Here is a 24,068-nt window from a genome sequence, read left to right on the forward strand (position 1 = left end):
ACTAGAGTCAGGATGTTCTCTGCCTACATGTGGCAGGATGCCAATACACAAATTTCTGATTAATGTGCTTTGAGGTTTCAATGCATATTTAATAAATGAAAGCTGGGGGTTGTTTTTGGTTTTGTTTTTTTTTGAGACAGAGTCTCATTCTGTTGCCCGGGCTAGAGTGCTGTGGCGTCAGCCTAGCTCATAGCAACATCAAACTCCTGGGCTCAGGTGATTCTCCTGCCTCAGCCTCCCAAGTAGCTGGGACTACAGGCATGCACCATCATGCCAGGCTAATTTTTCTATATATTTTTAGTTGGTCAATTAATTTCTTTCTATTTTTAGTAGAGATGGTGTCTTGCTCTTGCTCAGGCTGGTCTCGAACTCCTGAGCTCAAATAATCTGCCTACCTTGGCCTCCCAGAGTGCTAGGATTACAGGTGTGAGCCACCATGCCTGGCCTGTTTTGTTTGCTTGTTTTTTTTATATGAAGGAGGTTTTGAAATCAATAGAAATCATGCTAACATTTCAAACTCAAAGACAGTTAACACTGATTTGGGACTATATCAAGAAAGCCATGAACTGTCTTCATTTAGTCTATTTATCACTTGATGTAGAGCAGCAGTCACCAACTTTTTTGGCACCAGGGACCAGTTTCATGGAAGACAATTTTTCCATAGCCTGGGGGTCAGGGGGTGGGTTGGGGTGAGGAAAGGTTTCAGGATGATTCAAGCACATTACATTTACTGTGTACTTTATTTCTATTATCATTGCATTGTAATATATAATAATTATACAACTCACCATAATGCAGAATCAGTGGGAGCCCTGAACTTGTTTTGTTTTCCTGCACCTCAACAGTCCCATCTGGGGGTAATGGGAGACAGTGACACCCAAAGTGTGTTGCTTATGTCCAGTTTACTCTGTAATCTCATTTTGGTTGCTGTCACTGCAGAAAACTCTGCTTCACAAAGGCAGGCTGTTGGAAATGGAAGCAGGCTTTTCAGTGCTTTGGGGGCTCTCTCATGATAGACTGTCTTGACTTTAATCCAGAATGTATGGAAATTTGAAGTTGTCTCAAACATACTTTCAAGGTCACTGTCACTTGTGATCTCAAGCAGTTGATCTTCTGACACAAAGTCAATTCACCTGGTTTATTCTATTCACAAATGGGCTGCAGATCCATTCCTTCCAAGTTCGGGGTTTTTCTGTGGTTGGGAAATAATGCTCAAACTCTTGTGAATGCTGAGATAGGTGATCATGCACCAGTAAGGAGAAAGAAGGCCCTGGCTCAGTCTCTTTCAAAATCTCTGCTTAGCTTTGAAACATGTCAAAATCCCAATGTTCACTTGTCACCCCCATAATTCTGGTTTGGCTTTGAATGCAGCCACTTTATCTGCCAACCTGAACACAGTTGTCATTCTCCCCTGAAATGACACATTGAGTTCACTGAGCAGGTTAAATATGTCACACAAATAAGCAAGTTTTTTGACCCATTCTGTGTCATTGAAATATGCTGCCAGTGGTGATTGTTTTTGTAAAAGAAATCCCTGGAGTGGCTCTCATAACTCAAAAACTTTGGCCAGTGATCTACCGTTAGAAAGCCATCTCACTTCTGTGTATAAGAGAAGATGTGTATGCTCTGTGTCCATCTCCTCACAGAGCTACAGGAACAGATGTGAGTTAAGGGCATGTACTTTAACATGGTTGATAATTTTAATCACACTCTGCAAAATGTTTAGTTCAGGTGACATTTTTCAGCTAGCCAGCATTTCTCTATGGATGACACAGTACATAGACTCACATTCAGAAGCGACCTTTTTTTTTTTTTATATATATTATCAGTTGGCCAATTAATTTCTTTCTATTTATAGTAGAGACGGGGTCTCGCTCTTGCTCAGGCCGGCCTTGAACTCCTGACCTTGAGCAATCCGCCCGCCTCGGCCTCCCAAGAGCTAGGATTACAGGCGTGAGCCACAGCGCCCGGCCCAGAAGCAACCTTTTTAACCAAGTAGTGAAACGAGAAAGCCGTCCAGTCATGGTGGTCACTCCATCCATGCACATACCAACACAAAATGACCAATTCAGTTTTCCTGATGTGTAATCACTCAAAGACTTGAATAGTTCTGCAGCTGTTGTGTTGGTTGGCAACAAAAGTGCACATAACATATCCCATGCACATTCTCCTGAAAAATATATAGCACAAAAATAAGCACTGTTGCTTTGTTGTATCAGTAGAACTCGTCAACCTGGATTGCATATCACAGTGACTCATTAACCCTCTCTAACAATTGTGCCTCATTATCCTCTGCTGTCTCATCAATTCATCTAGTTATGGTGTTAGCCGAAAGAGGAATATGTGCCACCTTTTGAACTACAGCCTCTCTTAAAAGTTCATGGCAAATGTCCTTAGCAGCAGCAGGATCAACTCTTCACCAATAGTAAAGGGCTTCTTAGCTTTAGCAATGCGGTTAGCCACTAAGAATGATGCTTTCAGTGCAAACGCACTTGATGAAATGTTGGCTTTCAATAATTGCTTCTGTTCTTCGTGTTCATGTTTTTTCTTTTGAAAAACTCAAAAGGTTTGTCTTTCAACGCAAGGTGCTTGGTCTCCACGTGGTCTCCAAGCTTCACTGGATAGCTGGTTGCCACATATTATACAAAGCACACTTGGAGAATGTGAATCACCAGTTGTAGTGAACCTGTAATTTTAGGTAGAACTCTTGGTATTTTCTTTTAAGTGCAGCTTTCATTTTGTTGGGAGTCTTAGAGTCTTTGGCTGTCTCATCATTGGGTCTTTCCCCCTTTTCAAAGAAGCTCTGCAGTGACATTTATTTTTCACTCATTTTTGCAAGGGTTAGCTTGTGGGTTTACCAAAACTGTGACTGAGCTAAGTGTGCAGTGCAGGAGAGAGGTGCAGATGGAAGTGGTAAATAAGATAATGGGCATGCCACATGCAAACTAAAATAAGTGTCAGATTCTGACTTAAAGCTGGACCTGGCTACTCTGCTTGTAGGGGAGGAGGTAAAGTAAGGTTGAAAAGAGAGATGGGGAATGGGGCTTCTGATGTGATCCAAGGACCTGACTTAAAGCCTGCCACCAGATGCAGCCTGTTACTCACTGATAGGGTTTTGATATGAATCTGTAAGCAATTGACTTATTAATAGACCATAAGAGAAAGTGACATTTAAAAAATAGGACTGGGCTCACAGGAGGCACTCAATTTAACTGCTACCTCTCCTACAGTGCTTTACGTTCTAGATTACTATTTATTCAGTCACCCTGAAGTGTTAGAGAAGTCTCTTCTGCAGTCTTTGACACAGTACACATCCTCACACAACTAGTTTTTGCCCAGGTCCTTGGGTCACATCAGGCCCCATTCCTCATCTCTCTTTCCAACTTTACTTTACTCCTCCCCTATAAGCAGAGCAGCCAGGTCCAACTCAACTCCCTTCAAGTCTTTATGATTCTCTTCCACTTAGAATGCATCCTTTCTGGTACTAGCCAAATAGTAACAATGTTTTTCAACCTCTAATGCAATTTTTGACTCCCTCTAAGTAGTATTTAATTTCTTTTTTTTTTTATTTCGGCTATTTAATTTCTTTTGCCTATAGTATAATCTCTCCTGATTCCTTCCTTCCCTCCATCCATCTACCCATTCATACGTACTCAGATTGTTCGATGTACTCATATACACCAATGAACAAAATAGATAAGATACAAAATAAAATTGTAAAATTTTATTTTACAAAATAAAAAAAAGTTTTACTTTACTTTTTAAGAAGAGAGAGCCAACAAAATGTTTCTTTGTTGAAAGTATAATCCAGATAAAGAATAAAGATTATGCAGGATATAGAGAAGCTAATTTCTAGAAGGATGAACAGATGGGATCTAACATAGGTGGATACTATGGACTCATATGCTGGTGAAGAAGGATAGATGTGGTAGTGGGACTCTATGGAAATTCTCTTCTGTGGCTTCTATTTCCTTGGTTAAATAGAGAACAAAATCATCTGCTGAAAATGGAGGAGGAGGTATTCGAAGTTTTCAGAGAGAGAAGATATGAAACACTTATGTAGGAGAACAGAGAGTGAACAAAACATGGGAACATAGTATGATTGCTGGTAGTAAGAGCTTACTAAAAGTTAATGATCATGAACTGTAATAAGATCAGTCAATAGGGCTATCTATTTTCCTCCAATCAAGTTCTGCTGTATTGGTACAAGCACAAAGTAAGTAGAGAATTGGGCTTAACCAAAGTGTGGTTAAGCCAACCAAGTAAAAAAGGAAAAGTAAATTGAGAATATGTGCCAGGGAGTTATTATAATCACTGATCAAGAAATTTAAGGGGGCCGGGTGCGGTGGCTCACGCCTATAATCCTAGCTCTCTGGAAGGCCGAGGTTGGCGGATTGCTCCAGGTCAGGAGTTTGAAACCAGCCTGAGCAAGGAAGAGACCCCGGTGTCTACTATAAATAGAAAGAAATTAATTGGCCAACTAATATATATAGAAAAAATTAGCCAGGCATGATGGTGCATGCCTGTAGTCCCAGCTACTTGGGAGGCTGAGGCAGAAGGATTGCTTGAGCCCAGGAGTTTGAAGTTGCTGTGAGCTAGGCTAACGCCACGGCACTCACTCTAGCCTAGGCAACAAAGCGAGACTCTGTCTCAAAAAAAAAAAAAAAAAAAAAAAAGAAAAGAAATTTAAGGGGAAGTGAGGAATAGTGAAAAGGAGGCAGCTCAACGGGTTATCAGGGTTGGAACAGGATAGCAAAAGAGTTGGAACAGGATAGCAAAAGAGTTGAGAAGACAGCAGGTAGTGGCTGGGGAATGAGATCATCAACTTAGGTGTGAGGAGTTGCATTGCTTGTTGTACCAGAGTATGATTATTGGAGTCAGTGGCAGCAGTAGGGTAGAGGAGTGGAAAATAGGATCTTTGGAGGGAAGGAGGAGGTCAAGGAACAGAAAAGCCAGACACTGGAAGAAACATCTAATAATAATAAGAAGCAATGACCTCAGGATTAGTAGATGACAAGGGGGAGCAGTGGCTGGTAGAATATAATTATATGAAGTTTTTAAACTGAGGGTTTTAGGGAGAAGGGACAGGGAATGGTCTTGAAGCAGCCAAGAGAAGCAATACAGACATTCCCCCATTTCCTGTCAGTGTTACAAGGAAGGTAGAAGAGAAAAGAGCCATTGCTTGAGAAGCCTACAGTGCAAGCCCAGCTTCAGCTACAATGGAAAGATGAAGGCTGTACTCAGAGAACAGGCTAAGAATTTAGAGGATTTAGTTGAAGACTAAGAATTTCAAAGGGTGCAAGGAAATAGAAAAGGCAGTACCTTAGGACCTATGCTACCTTTGGGCACGTTATCACCTCAACTGTTGCAAGTCTAGATTTTGGTTTCTTGAGCATCAAGGAAAAAAGAAAGAAAAAAAGAAAAAAAAAAAACTGTTGCAAGTTACTTAACCTCTGCTTTGCTGCCATTTCATCTGTAAAATGGGAATAAAATGTACTCAAGATATGTACCTCAGAGTGTTATTGTTGAGATGATATTCAACAATACAAGGAGCTCCCTGGGAGGCTGAGGTAGCAGGATGGCTCAAGGTCAGGAGTTCGAAACCAGCCTGAGCAAGAGTGAGATTCCCTCTCTACTAAAAATAGAAAGAAATTAATTGGCCAACTAAAAATATATAGAAAAAATTAGCCGGGCATGGTGGCACATGCCTGTAGTCCCAGCTACTCAGGAGGCTGAGGCAGGAGGATCACCTGAGCCCAGGAGTTGGAGGTTGCTGTGAGCTAGGCTGATGCCACAGCACTCTAGCCCAGGCAACAGAGTGAGACTCTGTCTAAAAAAAAACAATACAAGGAAGGCATTTAGAAAGACCTTAAAATTGTGCACCTAGCATGTAGTCTACACTTGGAGAAATGTTACCTATTGCTGCATTTTCTCTCCTGCATCATCCTTTCGGATTCTTTGAAAAATCTTTTATTTTAACTTAACATTTCAATGATATGAAAAGGTTTTAAATCCTAAAACTATAACATCTATGAAGGATAACACCAAGTACTTGTCCAGGTCCTCCAGAAGGTTGAAGAACTGAGTAACACTAACAGAGGACCGCCACACACTAATTCAAAAATTAACACCATCTGTGACCATCAGAGGAAGTGTCATGATACCCTCCCTCTTCCCAATATATCCTGTAGATGTTAAGGGATATTTCTAACCTTTTGGAAAAAAAGAAGTGCAGGGCAGGGATGAACAGAAATGGAACATAAAAACTCATAGGTCTCAAAGCAAACTTAATCCCTAATCTATTTCCTCTCAGGAAATTGATTCTCTCAACATGAGAACAAAGTCTTAAATTTCCTTTAAACAGATTTTGGTGTTTGAACATTACCAGAGAGTTTCTGAAAACATAAATGAGCCAATTTTCTCAAAGAAAAGGATTGGGAGATAGAAAAGAAATTCCTAGCCTTATGAGATAATAGGTCATATAACAATTTAAAACCAAGAAACCTTTCCAAAAAAAGGAAATATGAAAGAATGTGAAACATACAGCTTGCCTAGCAATTTGGAAACACATTAAAATCTCAACTGTACTACCAAATAAACTCCAGACTTACCAAAAAGTCAAACATTTTAAGAAAAACATTCAGAAAATATATTTATCAGCTCTATGAAAAAAGGGAGACCTCTCGGCCTAGGAACAATCATTAAAAAAAGGAAGAAGAAGAGAATGTATATATTCAATAAATATAATAGTTACTGAATACCTACCTTGTATTTGTATAAGGCAAAGTTTGAGGTATCAGTCATATATTAAAAATTTTTGAGTCAGCTGGCCACAGTGGTTCAAACCTATAATCCCAGCACTCTGGGAGGCTGAGGCGGGAGGATCGCTTGAGGCCAAGAGTTACAGATTAGCCTAGGCAAGATACTGAGACCTCCTCTCTACCAAAAATAAAAAAAAAATAAAAATAAATTAACTGGGCATGGTGGTGTGTGCCTACAGTGCCAACTACTCAGGAGGCTGAGGCAAAAGGATTGCTTGAGCCCAGGAGTTTGAGGTTGCAATGAGTCATGATGATGCCACTGTACTCTAGCCAGGGTGAGACTCTTTCTCAAAAAAAAATTTAGATAGATTACTCCAACTTGTTTAAAAAATAATATAGACCATAACAGATAAAATGGCAAAATATTACCAAAGTAGTCTCATATAAGAAAATACGAATAGATTTCCCATATTTGTAAAAAGCATTAATTTTTTTTAACAAAAGAAATGCCAAATAAAATTATGTGAGGTACTATTTTACATCTAAAGTCCATATTACATGATGGTGGAAAAGTTGCCTCTGCAGGTGCCTTTCTCCCTGCAGCTTAATTGGTAGACTGTTTCTAGAAAACAAGACACGGAAAAAGCCAAAGCCAATGCTCAGTCTCTGACAGATTGCCACTTCTAGCACCAAAATAGGAAATAATTCAAGTGGCTCAAAGAGTTGTATGTGAGAAGTTAATGGCAGCATAATCCAGAATACCAGGAACAGTAGTACAAAAAATCATTTTTAGTCATGTTGAGTTAGTCATGTGTGGAAGAAGAAAAAAGAATAGAAAAAAAAAATCATTTTTAGAAGCTGTAACTATAAACATGAAAAAATATTAATGACCTTAAATGCAAACCATACCAACTATAGCAATATAAAAATATGTGCATATATACTCAGAACTTAAATGAAAACAGAATGAAAAAACCAGAGATAATTTTACTTTTTGCATGACGTTCTATGATGTTGTCAGCTTATCTTTATATTTAAAAGATCAGTTTATTTTTTTAAACATATTCCTATCTTAAAATAGCATTTCAGCAGTATGTTATGAAAGAGAACGCACGTACCTGATACTCGCCTATTAAATCTGCCAGGAACTGGAACTGCAAAACAAAGAAGCAGCAATATTTAGTCATCGTTATATCTCATGACCCCATTTTTATTCTCCCTTTTTGCAAAGATCTTTGACAACAGAACCAAGTAGTACATCAGTTCATTTTCTTCCATACTCAACCAGAAATACTGTTCAATGTGATACTAAGACAATATAGAAAATATCTCTTAAACTCTTTATAACTTCAATGTACTCAAGGTGGCAATTTTATTTCTGCTCACACTCACGTTCCATTTACTTTGTATCATTCCAAATGAATAAGAAGTCTGCTGAATTTATTGGTAATGTTATGATACAAAGCAGTAAAATTTTCTTCTTTAATATACTTTAAAGATAATCCCCAGACCTGCTAGAAAATAGCATTTAAATTTCATTTAAAAATAATTTGAGTATTACACTAAAGTTAAAAATAAATTAACCATTAAGTTATACTGTCCCCCTTATTTGGATGGGTTTTCTCCTGCATATGATTAATACATTAATCAGAAAAATGTACCAATGTTTTTATGTTGGGAAAAAACATAAATTTTTCTTTGTTATTTTTTTTTTACTTTTCACCTATCACACTATGTCTGATGGTTGTCTAAATTCTAACTACTCAACTGTATCATCTGCATAAGGTTTTTTTAACCTCCAAAGCTTAATCTAATTTATTTTTTTAAAAAAATACATGACTTCCCTCCATCCAAAAAAGAAAAATATGAAGATTAGTGACAAACAAATTGAAGATGGCTCAGAGAGCTAAACAAAACTAATGTGAAGCCTTGGAAACAAAAATAGGCCCAGGAAGTAGGCAAATGTTCCTTTATCATAACACTGGAATCATCTAGAACAAATAGGCAATAATTCAAAAGAAAACAACTATTACTGATAGAAAGTACTTACAATAGTCTCTCACTATTTCCTCAATCAAAGAATTAGTCAAAATTAACCCACCAGGCCGGGCGCTGTGGCTCACGCCTGTAATCCTAGCTCTTGGGAGGCCGAGGCGGGTGGATTGCTCAAGGTCAGGAGTTCGAAACCAGCCTGAGCAAGAGTGAGACCCCGTCTCTACTATAAATAGAAAGAAATTAATTGGCCAACTGATATATATATAAAAAAAAAATTAGCCGGGCATGGTGGCACATGCCTGTAGTCCCAGCTACCTGGGAGGCTGAGGCAGAAGGATCACTCGAGCCCAGGAGTTTGAGGTTGCTGTGAGCGAGGCTGATGCCACGGCACTCACTCTAGCCTGGGCAACAAAGCGAGACTCTGTCTCAAAAAAAAAAAAAAAAAAAATTAACCCACCCACCAGCAAAGCAAGACAATGAATTTAGTTCAACAAATACATGTGGGGTGCCTACTACATGGCATGCACTGTTGGTGATAATTTGTGAGACATCACTGAGCAAAACAAAGACTTCTAATTTCATGGAGCTTACATTCTAGCTTGAGGATACAGGAGAAAGTTTCCTTTGATCACTTGAAACACATGTGCCTGTCATTCAGGTAGACAGATGATATACCAGTTTAAGCTCTCAACTCAGGCCTCATGGAATTTCCACAATGAAAACCGCAATGAACATGACTACACAACCTAAAATTATAAAACATATAATGGGTGCTATCAGGGAATACCTGAAACAAATGGATAGATATCAAGATTACAGAACTATTATAAAATAAGAACAGTATGTTTAAAAAAAATCAAAAACATTTTATGTTTTGTTTAGGAAATCAAAAGCATAAAGAAAAGAATGAGATATTACTAAAAATAACCAGAGAGACATGTAAAAAGTAGAACTTCTAGGGAAAAAAATGTAGTCATTGAAATAAAAAACTGGGCCAGGTGTGGTGGTTCATGCCTGTAATCTTAGCACTCTGAGAGATTGAGGCGGGAGGATAGCTTGAGTCAGGAGTTCGAGACCAGTCTGAGCAAGAGCAAGACCCATCTCTACTAAAATAGAAAAAAATTAGCCAGGCGTGGTGGCCCATGCTTACAGTAGTCCCAGCTATTCAGGAGGCTGAGGCAGGAGGATTGCTTGAGCCCAGGAGTTTAAGGTTGCTGTGAGCTAGGCTGATGTCAAGGCACTCCAGCCTGGGCAACAAAGCAAGCTCAAAAAAAGAAAAAGAAAAAAGAAATCAACACATAAAATTGTATTTCTATACACACACACAAATATATATATATATGAATAAACAAAATGTGTGTACAAACACATATATACAATAGAATATCATTCAGTCTTTAAAAAGGAAGGAAATTCTGACACATGCTACAACATAGATGAACTTTGAGGACATTATGCTAAGTGAAATAGGCTAGTCATAAAAAGACTAATATTGCAGGATTCCACTTAAACGAAGTACCCAGAATAGTCAAATTCATAGAGACAGAAAGTAGAATAGTGGTTGCCAGGGACTGTGGGAAGAGGAGAAAGGAGAGTTATTATTTAAAAGGTACAGAAGTTCAGTTTTGCAAAATGGAAACAATTCTAGAGATGGATAGTGATAATGGTTGCAGAACGTTGTGAATGTACTTAACACCAATTAATTAAATATGGTAAAGATGATAAATTTTATGGTAGTTATATTTTACTATAATTAAATTTTTTCTTTAAATATGTAAAGCAAAATGTTAACAACTGATCAATCTAGGAGTTCACTATTCTTTCCATTTTTCAGTAGGGGGTGAATTGTCTTGTAAAAAATATTTTAGGCCGGGCGCGGTGGCTCACGCCTGTAATCCTAGCTCTCTGGGAGGCCGAGGCGGGCGGATTGCTCAAGGTCAGGAGTTCGAAACCAGCCTGAGCAAGAGCGAGACCCCGTCTCTACTATAAATAGAAAGAAATTAATTGGCCTATATATATATATAAAATTAGCCGGGCATGGTGGTGCATGCCTGTAGTCCCAGCTTCTTGGGAGGCTGAGGCAGAAGGATTGCTTGAGCCCAGGAGATTGAGGTTGCTGTGAGCTAGGCTGACGTCACGGCACTCACTCTAGCCTAGGCAACAAGCGAGACTCTGTCTCAAAAAAAAAAAAAAATATTTTAAAAATCATTCTAAATGTAGGTCTTCAAATCAAACATGATAAAATTTCAATGTTATTCCACTGCTAAATCATGTTTTCATAAACTCATTCAAGGCAAATTAAATGCGGGCACTAAACAATTTTCTTTTTTCTTTTAAGAGACAGGGTCTCATTCTCATCTCCCTGGCTAGAGTGAGTGGCGCAATCATAGCTCACTGCAGCCTTGAACTCCTAGGCTTATGTGATCTTCCTTGGCCTCCCAAAGTACTGGGATTACAAGTATGAGCCCCTAAGACCAGCTAACAATTTGTTGAAATTTACTTTATTTCATAATATACTGGGCTAAAACTTAAAAATATAAACTTAAAATCACTATTTCCATTTATTGTGCAAAAAGGATAAAATTATTTCTTAAATCCCTAAAGCATTATCTGTTACTGTGAAATAGGTTCAAAAGTTTAAAAAAAAATATGTCAACACTGCAGTGGAAAGTATTTACAAATGAAAGATGTCAGGCATTTAGCATGAATATACAAATAAATGGATGAAAAAGTAAACAAAATGGGTAAAAATAAGCTGCCTGATAAACCTGTATTATTTAATTCTTAATTATTATTAATAGTACACATCTTATAAGTTTTTACAGGTCCAGAATAAATTGCTGCAACTGGAGCAAGATACAATGCCAAAGCACACAGAGGATGCTAATCAATGTCTACAGCAGTCAAAGAGACCATTTTAATCTAATTTCATTACTGCTTAGACAGCTCACAAGAGAGCACATCAGTCTTTATGTGGACCAGACAAAGGTAAGCTGACACCAGTCAGCTAGCATAACAAATACAAGAAAATCTTCCATCAAGAAATAATACCTAAATTGCTCTCTTTTTTCTACTATAAACAAATACTGACAGGGATACATAAGACTTAATAGGTTACCACCTGACCTGAAAACATATGCCTCATGAACATTAACAAATGAGTTCTCAATGAAAACTAAGTCATCATTCCTATGAAATGAACTCCTTAAATACTGACACACCCTGAAAATCAAAACATAGTTCTTGGCCGGGCGCTGTGGCTCACGCCTGTAATCCTAGCTCTTGGGAGGCCGAGGCGGGCGGATTGCTCAAGGTCAGGAGTTCAAAACCAGCCTGAGCAAGAGCGAGACCCCGTCTCTACTATAAATAGAAAGAAATTAATTGGCCAACTGATATATATATAAAAAATTAGCCGGGCATGGTGGCGCATGCCTGTAGTCCCAGCTACCCGGGAGGCTGAGGCAGAAGGATCACTCGAGCCCAGGAGTTTGAGGTTGCTGTGAGCTAGGCTGACGCCACGGCACTCACTCTAGCCTGGGCAACAAAGCGAGACTCTGTCTCAAAAAAAAAAAAAAAAAATAGTTCTTTGAACAGGCAAAGAATTATATGTGGTGAATAACAGTAAGAACATGCTAGACAAATTGAACAAAGATCTCTCTTATTTTCAACTCAAACATGTGATGGACAAGATAATAGAATTATAGATAGTGAGAACTATCTATGTAGCAAGAAATGCCATAAAACCCTGGAAAACATAATCTAAGCACAACTACAGCAGGGCAAAGCTCAAGAGGACACACTGAGCTAGCTCACAAATAGCAGGTACACTCAAAGCTATGCTGATAGGATGTTAGCAGTAGTGGCTGTGTACAGAGGCAGATGATGGAGAGTAGGGTATTAATGAAAGCCTTGTGTTTGGGGGAACCAATATAACATAGTACAGTATTGTAAATCTCAAAAAAACGGGACTATGAAGTAGATATTATGGTAGGCCCATAAGAGTGGTTAATCACAAAATGGGGCTGCCAGGAAGAACTGCCATCAATAGGTGGCAGGTGGGCCAGGGACCCCCATAGGCCAGGGGATGAAAGCCCCTCTGGGCAGATGAAATAGCCTGAGGAAAGCCCCAAAGGCAAGAAAGTTTTGTTCGTTTGTTTTTGGGTGGGGGGAGTGTAAATGCCCAGGGTAGCTGGAAACACAGGTGAGGGATAGTCAAGGTATCAGGGCACTATTTAACAAGTCAGGACAAGGGCAGGTGGGAGGGGGGAGGGGGGCGGGTATATACATACATAATGAGTGAGATGTGCACCATCTGGGGGATGGTCATGCTGGAAACTCAGACTTCTGGGGGGAGGGGGGAAAGGGCATTTATTGAAACCTTAAAATTTGTACCCCCATAATATGCCGGAAAAAAAAAAAACCACCCAAGTCAGGACAAGCCCAAGAAAAGTACTGGGCAACACATTTGGAGTTCTGATACCTAATCAATGTGCTAGAGGGCTCATTATTGGCTCACAATTTAAAAAGAAAAAGAAAGAAATCCACCCACTATGATTTTGTACACACAAATAATTCATTCTCCTTTCTCAACTGGTCAGAAAATGCTGCTATTCCTTCTTCTCCATATTTCTGTAAAACCTGGGGCTAGTAAATACACGGTCATCAAAACTTAAAAGCAAAAGCTCCAATAGTGCTTTTGCCTTGATATGGTAATCTCTGCTGCTGAATGTTAATGTATGCTAATGAGGTTCACCATATTGATCCCCGTCTCCTCTCTGTCTAGCATTTTATACCCATCTTCCCACTACCTATAGAAAGACTCTGTTAGGGCCTCTAACTACATATACTTTACCTAGCTACTTCACTCAAACATCTGGCTTCTCCAATGAGCTATTTGTGGGCTGATCTACATTCTTTTTTTTTTTTTTTTTATCTCTTAAAAGCTGGCTTCCAACGATCATTCAAGTAGCTTTCTCTAAAATTACAACTTTCCTCTATATTGTTCTTTTTTTAAATTTTTTTGAGAGAGTCTCACTCTGTTGCCCGGGCTAGAGTGAGTGCCATGGCATCAGCCTAGTTCACAGCAACCTCAAACTCATGGGCTCAAGTGATCCTACCTGCCTCAGCCTCCCGAGTAGCTGGGACTACAGGTGCAAGCCACCACGCCTGGCTAATTTTTTGTTTCTATTTTTAGTTGACTGGATAATTTTTTTCCTATTTTTAGTGGAAACAGGGTCTCTGGTTCTTGCTTAGGCTGGTCTCAAACTCCTGAGCTCAGATCCTCCCGCCTTGGCCTCCCAGAGTACTAGGATTACAGGTGTGAGCCAACACACTCAGCCTATATTGTTCTTCTATATTAATTCCTTTATCCCTGAATTAAAATAAAAAAGAGATCAATATTGGTTGGTGCCTAATATATATTCATTCATTCAACAAAGTTACTGAGCACTCCCATAACAGGCACTGTGCTACCCTGTGAGAAAATAAAGATGATTCAATATGGTCCCTTGCCCACAAAGACCTTTTATGATCTAGCAGAGAAATGAAGAACAACAAAATCATAATAGTATGGTATATATTACAACACAGGCAAGCACAGAGTACTTTGTGAGCCCTTATGAGTGTCTAGAGAACACAGGGGCTAAGTATGGTTGGGTTACAAGGTAAGTAAGCTTGTGATTTCAGGAAATGAAAGGAGTATGTTATGGCATGAGTTTGAGCAACATGGGAAAAGAGCACAGAGGTCAGGGTAGAGAGGTGCCCAAAGGCCAATCTGTAAGTCATCCTGTGGCACAGCAATATTCAGAAGAGTTAAACTGGTTGTTCCTCTGTATTTCCTGTCTCCTTCACCTGAGGAAGGAGGGCAGGAACAAGTAATCAAAGTACCTGACAGAGATTTTCAAAGCCAGATGGCTCACGCCTATAATCCTAGCACTTTGGGGGCCGAAGGTGGGAGGATCACTTGAGGCCAGGAGTTCCAAACCAGCCTAGCCAACAGCAAGACCCCACCTCTACAAAAAAATTTTTTTAAAAACTTAGCCAGGCATGATGGTAGTCCCACCTGTAGTCTCACCTACTCTGGAGGCTGAGGCAGAAGCTTAAGCCTAGAAGTTTGAGGTTGCAGTGAATTATGATCATGCCACTGCACTCTAGCCCCAGCAACAGAACAAGATCCTGTCTCCTAAAAAAAAATTATAAAAAGACTCTCTTGGAAGTGACTGCAAAACCAGAAGAGGAAGTCTGGAGAATGGTGACCAAGGCTTAAAATGGGAGAGGGTGTCATAATTGGGGAGGGCCCTTTATCCTAGTACTAAGAAATAGCATGAAAGTCCTCCAGTGTAAAATACTTATCCTCTTAATCCATTGATTCTCTACCTGCAGGCTCCCTGATTCCCCACAGTCTTGGACAGCTGTAAGACCAGTGGAAAGAAAGTGGGAGACTTGGACAACCCAAACAAGGTGGAATTGAGCAGAACCAGTTGGAAATGTTCCCTATGAGTGGGTCAGCAGTGGACATAGCACTTCTGTTACAGTAGGAACACACCAGAGCAAAGGGAGTCATTGCAGACTGAATTTTATAAAGATCACATTGACTGCAGTGATAGAGGGAGACAGGTTTCGATGTGTGGCTTATGAACAAGAAGAAAACAAATGGATTCCAGAGATGAGATAAAGCTATACAGTTCAGTGACAGATTCAATGTCTAAATGTTTACTTTACAAATGTCAATCAGATGAAATTATATTCCTAAAATTATAAAAGACAAAATAGTCAACACAGATCTCCTTCAATCTATCAATAAGGGTGCTGTCATAGCTTTTAAGAGAGAAAAAAAAAATTCCAAAAAGCAAAACTTGAATTTGTTGCACACCACGTACTATGTTATTAATAATTCCACAGGCATGAAGTGATATATAGGTATTAGGTATTATAAATAACCTAGAGGTGATGTACAATATACAGGAGGATAGAGTCTAGGTTGTATGCAAATTCTATGCCATTTTACACTTGCTATTAGCCAAAAGGCTGAGAAGAATATAGACTATTTTATATAAGGGACTTGGGAATGATTTTGGTATTTGTGAGTGTCCTGGAACGAACCTTCTCCCCCAAATAGCAAGAGATGACTGTATATACACATATATGTATATACCCACATGCGAGTTTTATTTAGAACATATTCCTGGAACTGGAATTATTGCTGAGTTCAAGGCAGTTTATATTTAAAATTTTGACTGAAGACTGTCAAATTGTCTTCCTAAATTTTAAGATCACTCTGATGATGATGTGGAGAATACATTGGCAGTGAGAATACAGGTTTGGAGGCTACTGAAGTCATCCAAGTAAGAAATGATGTACTTCAGACTAGGATAGCAGTGGAGATAAAGAAAGGTAGACTGGGCCCGGTGCCGTGGCTCAGGCCTGTAATCCTAGCACTCTGGGAGGCCCAGTTGGGTGGATTGCTCAAGGTCAGGAGTTCGAAACCAGCCTGAGCAAGAGCGAGACCCTGTCTCTACTATAAATAGAAAGAAATTAATTGGCCAACTAATATATATAGAAAAAATTAGCCTGGCATGGTGGCACATGACTGTAGTCCCAGCTACTCTGGAGGCTGAGGCAGGAGGATTGCTTGAGCCCAGGAGTTTGAGGTTACTTGCCACGGCACTCTAGCCTGGGCAACAAAGTGAGACTCTGTCTCAAAAAACAAACAAAAAAAAAAGAAATTAAAAGCCTAAATAAATGAAACATAGCCATGGATGAAATGAATAAATGAAACACAGTTCATGGATTGAAAGCTTTAAATTTTTTTTACTTATTTATTTACTTACTAATTTATTTATTTATTTATTTATTTATTCATTCATTTATTTATTTATTTAGACAGAATCTTGGTCTGTTGCCTGGGTTAGAGTGCCATGGCGTCAGCCTAGCTCACAGCAACCTCAAAATCCTGGGCTCAAGTGATCCCCCTGCCTCAGCCTCCCACGTAGCTGGGACTACAGGTACATGCCACCATACCCAACTAATTTTTTCTATTTTTAGTTGCCCGGCTAATTTTTTTCTATTTTTCAGTAGAGATGGGGGTCTCATTCTTGCTCAGACTGGTCTCCAACTCCTGACCTCAAGTTAATTCTCCATCCTCGACCTCCCAGAGTGCTAGGAGTACAGGACTGAGCCATCATGCTGGCCAGATTTAATAGTATTAAGATGGTAATATTCCTCAAAATAATCTACAGACTCAGTGCAATCCCTATCAAAATGTGAATGGCCTTTTCCTTAGAAATGGAAAAACTGATCCTCAAATTCATATGGAATTGCCAAGGTTCCAAATAGCCAAAACAATATTAAAAAAGAAAAACAAAGTAGGACTCCAACTACCTAATTTTAAAACTTACTACAAAGGTACAATAATCAAAATAGTGTGGTACAGGCATCAGGACAGACATATATAGCAATGGAATAGAATTGAAAGTCCAGAAATAAACATCCATAGCCAACTGATTTTCAACAACAGTGCCAACACTATTCAATGGAAAGAATAGTCTCTTCAACAAATAGTGCTGGGACAACTAAATATTTACATCTAAAACACCCATAAAAGAATGTAAAAGAATGAAGTTGAAACCCTACCTGACTCCATACACAAAAATTAACTCAAAATGAACTGATGACCAAAATATAAAAGCTAAAACTGTTGGAAAAAAACACAGGAATAAATCTTTTATTACCTTAGATCTGTCGACCCCATCTCTTAAAACAAAAATCGGCAAAAGAATAGAAATTTCTCCAAGATATTTATAAGATAAACAAAGGATCAAAAAGCACAAGGTGGCTCACGCCTGTAATCCTAGCACACTGGGAGGCCCAGGCGGGCGGATTGCTCGAGGTCAGGAGTTCGAAACCAGCCTGAGCAAGAGTGAGACCCCCATCTCTACTATAAATTAAAAAAGAAATTAATTGGCCAACAAATATGTATGGAAAAAATTAGCCGGGCATGGTGGCACATGCCTGTAGTCCCAGCTACTCAGGAGGCTGAGGCAGAAGGATTGCTTGAGCCCAGGAGTTTGAGGTTGCTGTGAGCTAGGTTGATGCCAAGGCACTCACTCTAGCCTGGGCAACAAAGTAAGACTCTGTCTCAAAAAAAAAAAAAAAAAAAAAAAAAGATGTGCCACACCACTGATCGTTTAGGAAATGCAAATCAGAACCACAATGAGATACCATTTCATATCCACTATGATGGCTCTAATGCAAAAAAGGTAAAACAAGTGTTGGCAAGGATGCAGAGAAATAGGAACCCTTGTACATTGCTCAAGGTAACATAAAATGGTATAGCTACTGTGAGAGACAGTTTGGTCATTCCTCAAAAGGTATACCATAGGCTGGCGCGGTGGTTCATATTTATAATCCTAGCACTCTGGGAGGCTGAGATGGGAGGATTGTTTGAGGTCAGGATCAATACCAGCCTGAGTAACAGCAAGGCCCCGTCTCAGCCAAAAATAGAAAAAATTAGCTGGGTGTGGTGGCACATGCCTGTAGCCCCAGCTACTAAGAAGGCTGAAGTAAGAGGACTGCCTCAGCCCAGGAGTTTGAGGTTGTGGTGAGCTCGGATGATGCCACTGAACTCTCCCCAGGGTGACAGAATAAGACTTTGTCTCAAAAAATTTTTTAAAAAAGCATACATAGAATTAGAATTACCAATATGACCTGGCAATTCAACTACTAGGTATATACCCAGAGGAATCAAAAGCAGGTTCCCAGACACATAATTGTTCAGAAATGTTCATACCAGCAATATTCACAATAGCCAAAAAAGGTGGAAAACAACCCAAATGTTCATACATGGATGAAAAGATAAACAAATTACAGCATGTAAATGCAATGGAATTTTTTTTTTTTTAAAGAGACAGGGTTTTGGCTCTGAGTACCTAGGACTACAGGTGAGTACCACTATCCCCAGCTAATCTTTTTAAAATTTTTTGTAGAGACAAGGTCTCACTATGTTGTTCAGGCTAGTCTCAAGCTCCTGGCCTCAAGTGATCCTCCTGCCTAGGTTCCCAAAGTGCTGGGATTACAGGCATGAGCCACCATGCATAGCCAGCAATGAAGTATTATTCAGCCATAAAAAGGATTGAAATATTGACACATGTTACTTAGATGAACCTCAAATATATTATTTAAATAAAAGAAGCCAGACACAAAAGCTCACATACTATGTGATTACCCTATATGAAATATCAAGAATAGTCAATCCATAGAGACAGGAAGCAGACTGATGGTTGCAAGCAGATGGAAGAAGGGGAGAATGAACAGTGATTATTTATTGGATACAGGTTGTTCCTTTGGGATGACAAAAAAAATCTGCAGTTAGAGAGTAGCAGTGGTACACAACATTGTGAATGCACTAAATGCCACTCAATTATACACTTTAAAAAGGTTAATTATATATTATATGAATTTCACCTCAATTTAAAAAAATAAAATATGCTGGGTGAAATAAGCCATGCCAAATAAGGAATCTTTCTGGAGTGATGAAATGTTCTAAAATTGTGGTAATGGCTATACAAATCTGTAAATTTACTAAAAATAATTAAATTGTATGCTTAAAATGGATAATTTTTAAAAATATTTATTATATATAGCTGTATTAGGGATTTCCAGAGATAGTTTTATGGTATACAAATTATACCTCAATAAAGCTCTTAAAAAAAAACTATTAAAAGCCTTTAGCTATGATTCATATCACTTAAAAATACAAGGAAAATGGGGATGAAATGAAACCAAATAAAGAAAAGCAGAAAAAGATATAATTTTTTTCATTTGATTTAAATAATTAAAGTGTTTTATTTATTGAGCACTACTATACGCTAGGCACTGGGTCTATAGCAGAGGGAAAACCAAACCATCCATCCTCATAGAATTTATAATCTAACTGTGGTGACAGACAATATACAAACACATCCTATAACATAATGGGGCAAAGACTCAGTAGGTCCTGAGGTATAGTAACAAGAAGAAAATAATTCACTACGCCCTTTATGCATTTAGTGTTACAGGCAGCTGTGAGCAGAAAAGGCTTTGACCACTTTATTTGAAATCTTATGTTCTATTTAAACTAAAAAATTTAACTCTGAAATATGCTTGGATGTCTTAAACTCTGAGATCTTGTCTGTCTTCTACAGACAGCAAAAGCTTGTCTAATTTTGTGTTAGTAACATTGGTCAAACTAGACATGATACTCTATACATACTGAAGCAGAAAGAACTAAACATAAGAGACAAAGACTGTGGTGTAATTCTGACTGGAAAAGAATAGAAGGTACATTTTCCAGTTTCTGGATCCAGAAGACAAAAGTCCGTTTGAGTAGAAATCTAGGGAAGAGAACCTCAGTTCTTCCTTGGGAATAAAAAAGCTAGGCACAATCTCCAGAAAGTTTTATATAATTTAGGTAGCAGCTATGACCCAGGTTGAATCTTCTAAATTAACCCAGCTAAGATAAAGGGGGAAAGTTATTACAAATATTAACAGTTGGCCCAGTACAGTGGCTCACACCTATAATCCTAATACCTTGCGAGGCCTAGGAGGGAGGATTGCTTGAGGTCATGAATTTGAGACCAGCCTGAGAAAGAATGATACCTCGTCTCTACAAAAAATAGAAAAATCAACCAAGCATGAGATCCTGTCTCAAACAAAATAAAACAAAAAAAGGAATATTAACAGGTTAACAGGGAAGGATCACTAAGTGGGGTATTCAACTGACTTTACAATCCTTTCTATTTACTCAAAAAGTGAACAGGATTTTTGATTTTAAACATTCTGTAATGCTTTGTTCCATTTGTATATCCAAAAAGTTTCATGAGGTAAGTCTGATGTGCACCAGAGCATAAAACTATCACTATAAATTGATAACATATCACAGAATCAGAGTTTATTCAGCCTTGAAACTAGGGTAGCTCTCCAGCAATTTATAGCACAGCTCTGTCTGTAACAGGAAAAAGCTAGACCATTTTTACTTTCTAGTTTCAAGCTTTGTGTTTTATAAATATTTAGTTATGAATTTCAACAAGTTTTTCAGGATATGAAGAAAATGGCTGAAGTTTCATTCACTGATTCTCAAGCAATTTGATATTCAGAAGGTGCTGGCATGTTTTGGAGAGAGACTGAGGTCAGCTTTAACTGACTTAGCTCATACCTAGCAAAGAATGAGTTAGCTTTATTATTCTTTTAAAAAGAAGTTAACTTTATTATTAATACTTCTTCAACCTGGCCACCTATATCTCCTATACCCTGTTCCCAACCAACCATCTAAAATTCTCTTTGTGCCCATAATAGGAACATTTCATAACCCCTCTATATGTGTGCATCTACTGCTCTCATCCTCATCCTTCCAGACAGTTTCTATATCGTTCCCCTGGGATCCTCTACATTTATGAATGAAAACACTCTAGACACATTAAAACTGGTTTATTGTCTGGCTACAGAATAGATCATGAACTCCTAGGAGATAGGCATTTTGTCAGACTAATCGCTAAATCCCTAGTACCAAACACACTGCTCAGCACATGGCAAATTTAAAGTTTACTCACTGGATGTAAAAATTGTCCTACCCAAGCTTCAGCCTGCAAGTAGTCTCTGAACAGCAGCACACTATAGAGTCAAAGCAATATTCACCTGACCTAAGCCTCTCTCTTCACTGGGCAGACACAAAGCAAGTTTACCCACCCAATGCCAGTTTAAAAGAAGAGTTCCACTATAAACCCAAAGTATTATAAGGCTCCTTCTGATGTCTGTAACTCAAACATTTACCGTTAAACCAATTAAGGAGAGAGAGAAAGAGAGAGAAGGTAAAGAGGAAAAAACACTTCATGTTTTTTTTTTTTTTTAAGACAGAGTCTTGCTTTGTTGCCCAGGCTAGAGTGAGTGCCGTGGCGTCAGCCTAGCTCACAGCAACCTCAAACTCCTGGGCTCAAGCAATCTTCCTGCCTCAGCCTCCTGAGTAGCTGGGACTACAGGCATGCGCCATCATGCCCGGCTAATTTTTTCTATATATATTAGTTGGCCAATTAATTTGTTTCTATTTATAGTAGAGACAGGGTCTCGCTCTTGCTCAGGCTGGTTTTGAACTCCTGACCTTAGGCAATCCGCCCACCTCGGCCTCCCAGAGTGCTAGGATTACAGGCGTGAGCCACCGCGCCCGGCCAACACTTCATGTTTTAAAAAAACAAAAACAGGCTTGATAAGGTGGCTCACATCTGTAATCCCAGCACTTTAGGAAGACAAGGCAGGAAGATCATTTGAGGCCAGGAGTTCAAGAACGGCCTGGACAACAAATGAGATTACCCTATCTGTACAAAAAAATAAGAAAAATTAGTCAGGTGTGGTGGCACACACCTGTAGTCCCAGCTACTTAGGAGGCTGAGACTAGAGGATTGCTTGAGCCCAGGAGTACGAGGCTACAGTGAGCTGCGATTATGCCACCGCACTCCAAGACCTTGTCTCAAAAATAAATAAACAAACAAACAAACAAAAACAATGCAGACATCTTAACCAAGCAAAAAGATATTTGGGGTCCGGGCATGGCGGCTCACAACTGTAATCCCAGAACTCTGGAAGGCTGAGGTGGGAGGATTGCTTGAGGCCAGGACTTTGAGACTATCCTGAGCAAGAGTGAGACCTCTGTCTCTACACAAAAATTTAAAAATTAACCAGGCATGGTAATAAGCATATGTAGTCCCAGCTACTCAGGAGGCTGAGGCAGAAGGATCAATCGCTTGAGCACAGGAGTTTGAGGCTGCAGTGAGCTATGATGACACCATTGCACTCTAGCTTGGGAGACAGAGTGAGACCCTGTCTCTAAAAAAAAAAAAAAAAAAAAAAGATATTTGGTATGCTCTTTACAGCAATAGAGCTATGAGCCCCAAATAAGAAATGACATAAATCACTCAGAAAATATCTCCTCCATTTAAGATGTTTGTTTCTTCTGAAAGCACTAGCATTTAGAGTTGCTATGCCATTGAGAAACTAGAAGATTCTTACTCCTCCAAGTACATAACTGTAGCAATTTAGAAGAGAAGTTGTTTTCCATCTTCAAATGTGCTAATTAATTATCCATAAATATTAACACACTCTACAGCCAAGAGGTACCACCTAACACAGACTCTGATATCTCAATTGCCCTCTTCCCTGATGTACAGGTGTGAAGAGGTAAGTCAGGCTTCTCTATCCTCCTTTACATGCCAGCCACAGGTGGGCACTTCCAACCGCACCCATGGCATCCTTTCCAGCAAAAATCAGTCTGTTAAAAAAACTGAAAGCCGGCCGGGCACAGTGGCTCACGGCTGCAATCCTAGCACTCTGGGAGGCCCAGGCAGGTGGATTGCTCGAGGTCAGGAGTTCGAAACCAGCTTGAGCAAGAGTGAGACCCTGTCTCTTCTATAAATAGAAAGAAATTAATTGGCCAACTAATATATAGAGAAAAAACTAGCTGGGCATGGTGGCGCATGCCTGTAGTCCCAGCTACTCTGGAGGCTGAGGCAGGAGGATGGCTTGAGCCCAGGAGTTTGAGGTTGCTGTGAGCTAGGCTGACACCAAGGCACTCACTCTAGCCAGGGCAACAAAGCGAGACTCTGTCTCAAAAAAAAACAAAAACAAAAACAAAAAAAGGCCGGGCGCTGTGGCTCACGCCTGTAATCCTAGCTCTTGGGAGGCTGAGGCGGGCGGATTGCTCAAGGTCAGGAGTTCAAAACCAGCCTGAGCAAGAGCGAGACCCCGTCTCTACTATAAATAGAAAGAAATTAATTGGCCAACTAATATATATATAAAAAAATTAGCCGGGCATGGTGGCGCATGCCTGTAGTCCCAGCTACCCGGGAGGCTGAGGCAGAAGGATCGCTCGAGCCCAGGAGTTTGAGGTTGCTGTGAGCTAGGCTGACGCCACGGCACTCACTCTAGCCTGTGCAACAAAGCGAGACTCTGTCTCAAAAAAAAAAAAAAAAAAACAAAACCCTGAAAGCCAAAGATCTAGCCTATCAAATTCTTTTTCCAAAGAATATTTGCCATATTTTCAAATGACAAAAGCTATACCACTAATTTTTAGTCTAAATGTCTTTTACAAGATAAGTTATTCGTTCTTAATATTTGATAAGACTCTGGAGAACAAAGCAAGTAATAACGGTCATAGATTTGAAGTCAAAGACATGTTTGCATTCTAGCTTCAGAACTTAAATCTTTCTAAGCCTCAGTATCCTCACAAATTCAATAAAGGTAGTACCACTTACTACAAATGACCAAAGGGCAGGCTCAATGACCCCATAT

General features: G+C 39.3%; 1 protein-coding gene across 1 annotated transcript in view; it reads right to left on the reverse strand.

The window, feature by feature from the left end:
• Positions 1-24,068, reverse strand: part of PRKAR2A (protein kinase cAMP-dependent type II regulatory subunit alpha) — a 102,275-nt gene that overhangs the window by 48,272 nt on the left and 29,935 nt on the right. Inside the window, exon 2 of the mRNA XM_012771212.3 lies at positions 7,880-7,915. Within this exon, the coding sequence (XP_012626666.1) occupies positions 7,880-7,915 (36 nt within the window). The remainder of the gene's footprint in view (positions 1-7,879; positions 7,916-24,068) is intronic.

Source organism: Microcebus murinus, chromosome 1 (assembly GCF_040939455.1).
Source record: "Microcebus murinus isolate Inina chromosome 1, M.murinus_Inina_mat1.0, whole genome shotgun sequence".
NCBI lineage: Eukaryota > Metazoa > Chordata > Mammalia > Primates > Cheirogaleidae > Microcebus > Microcebus murinus.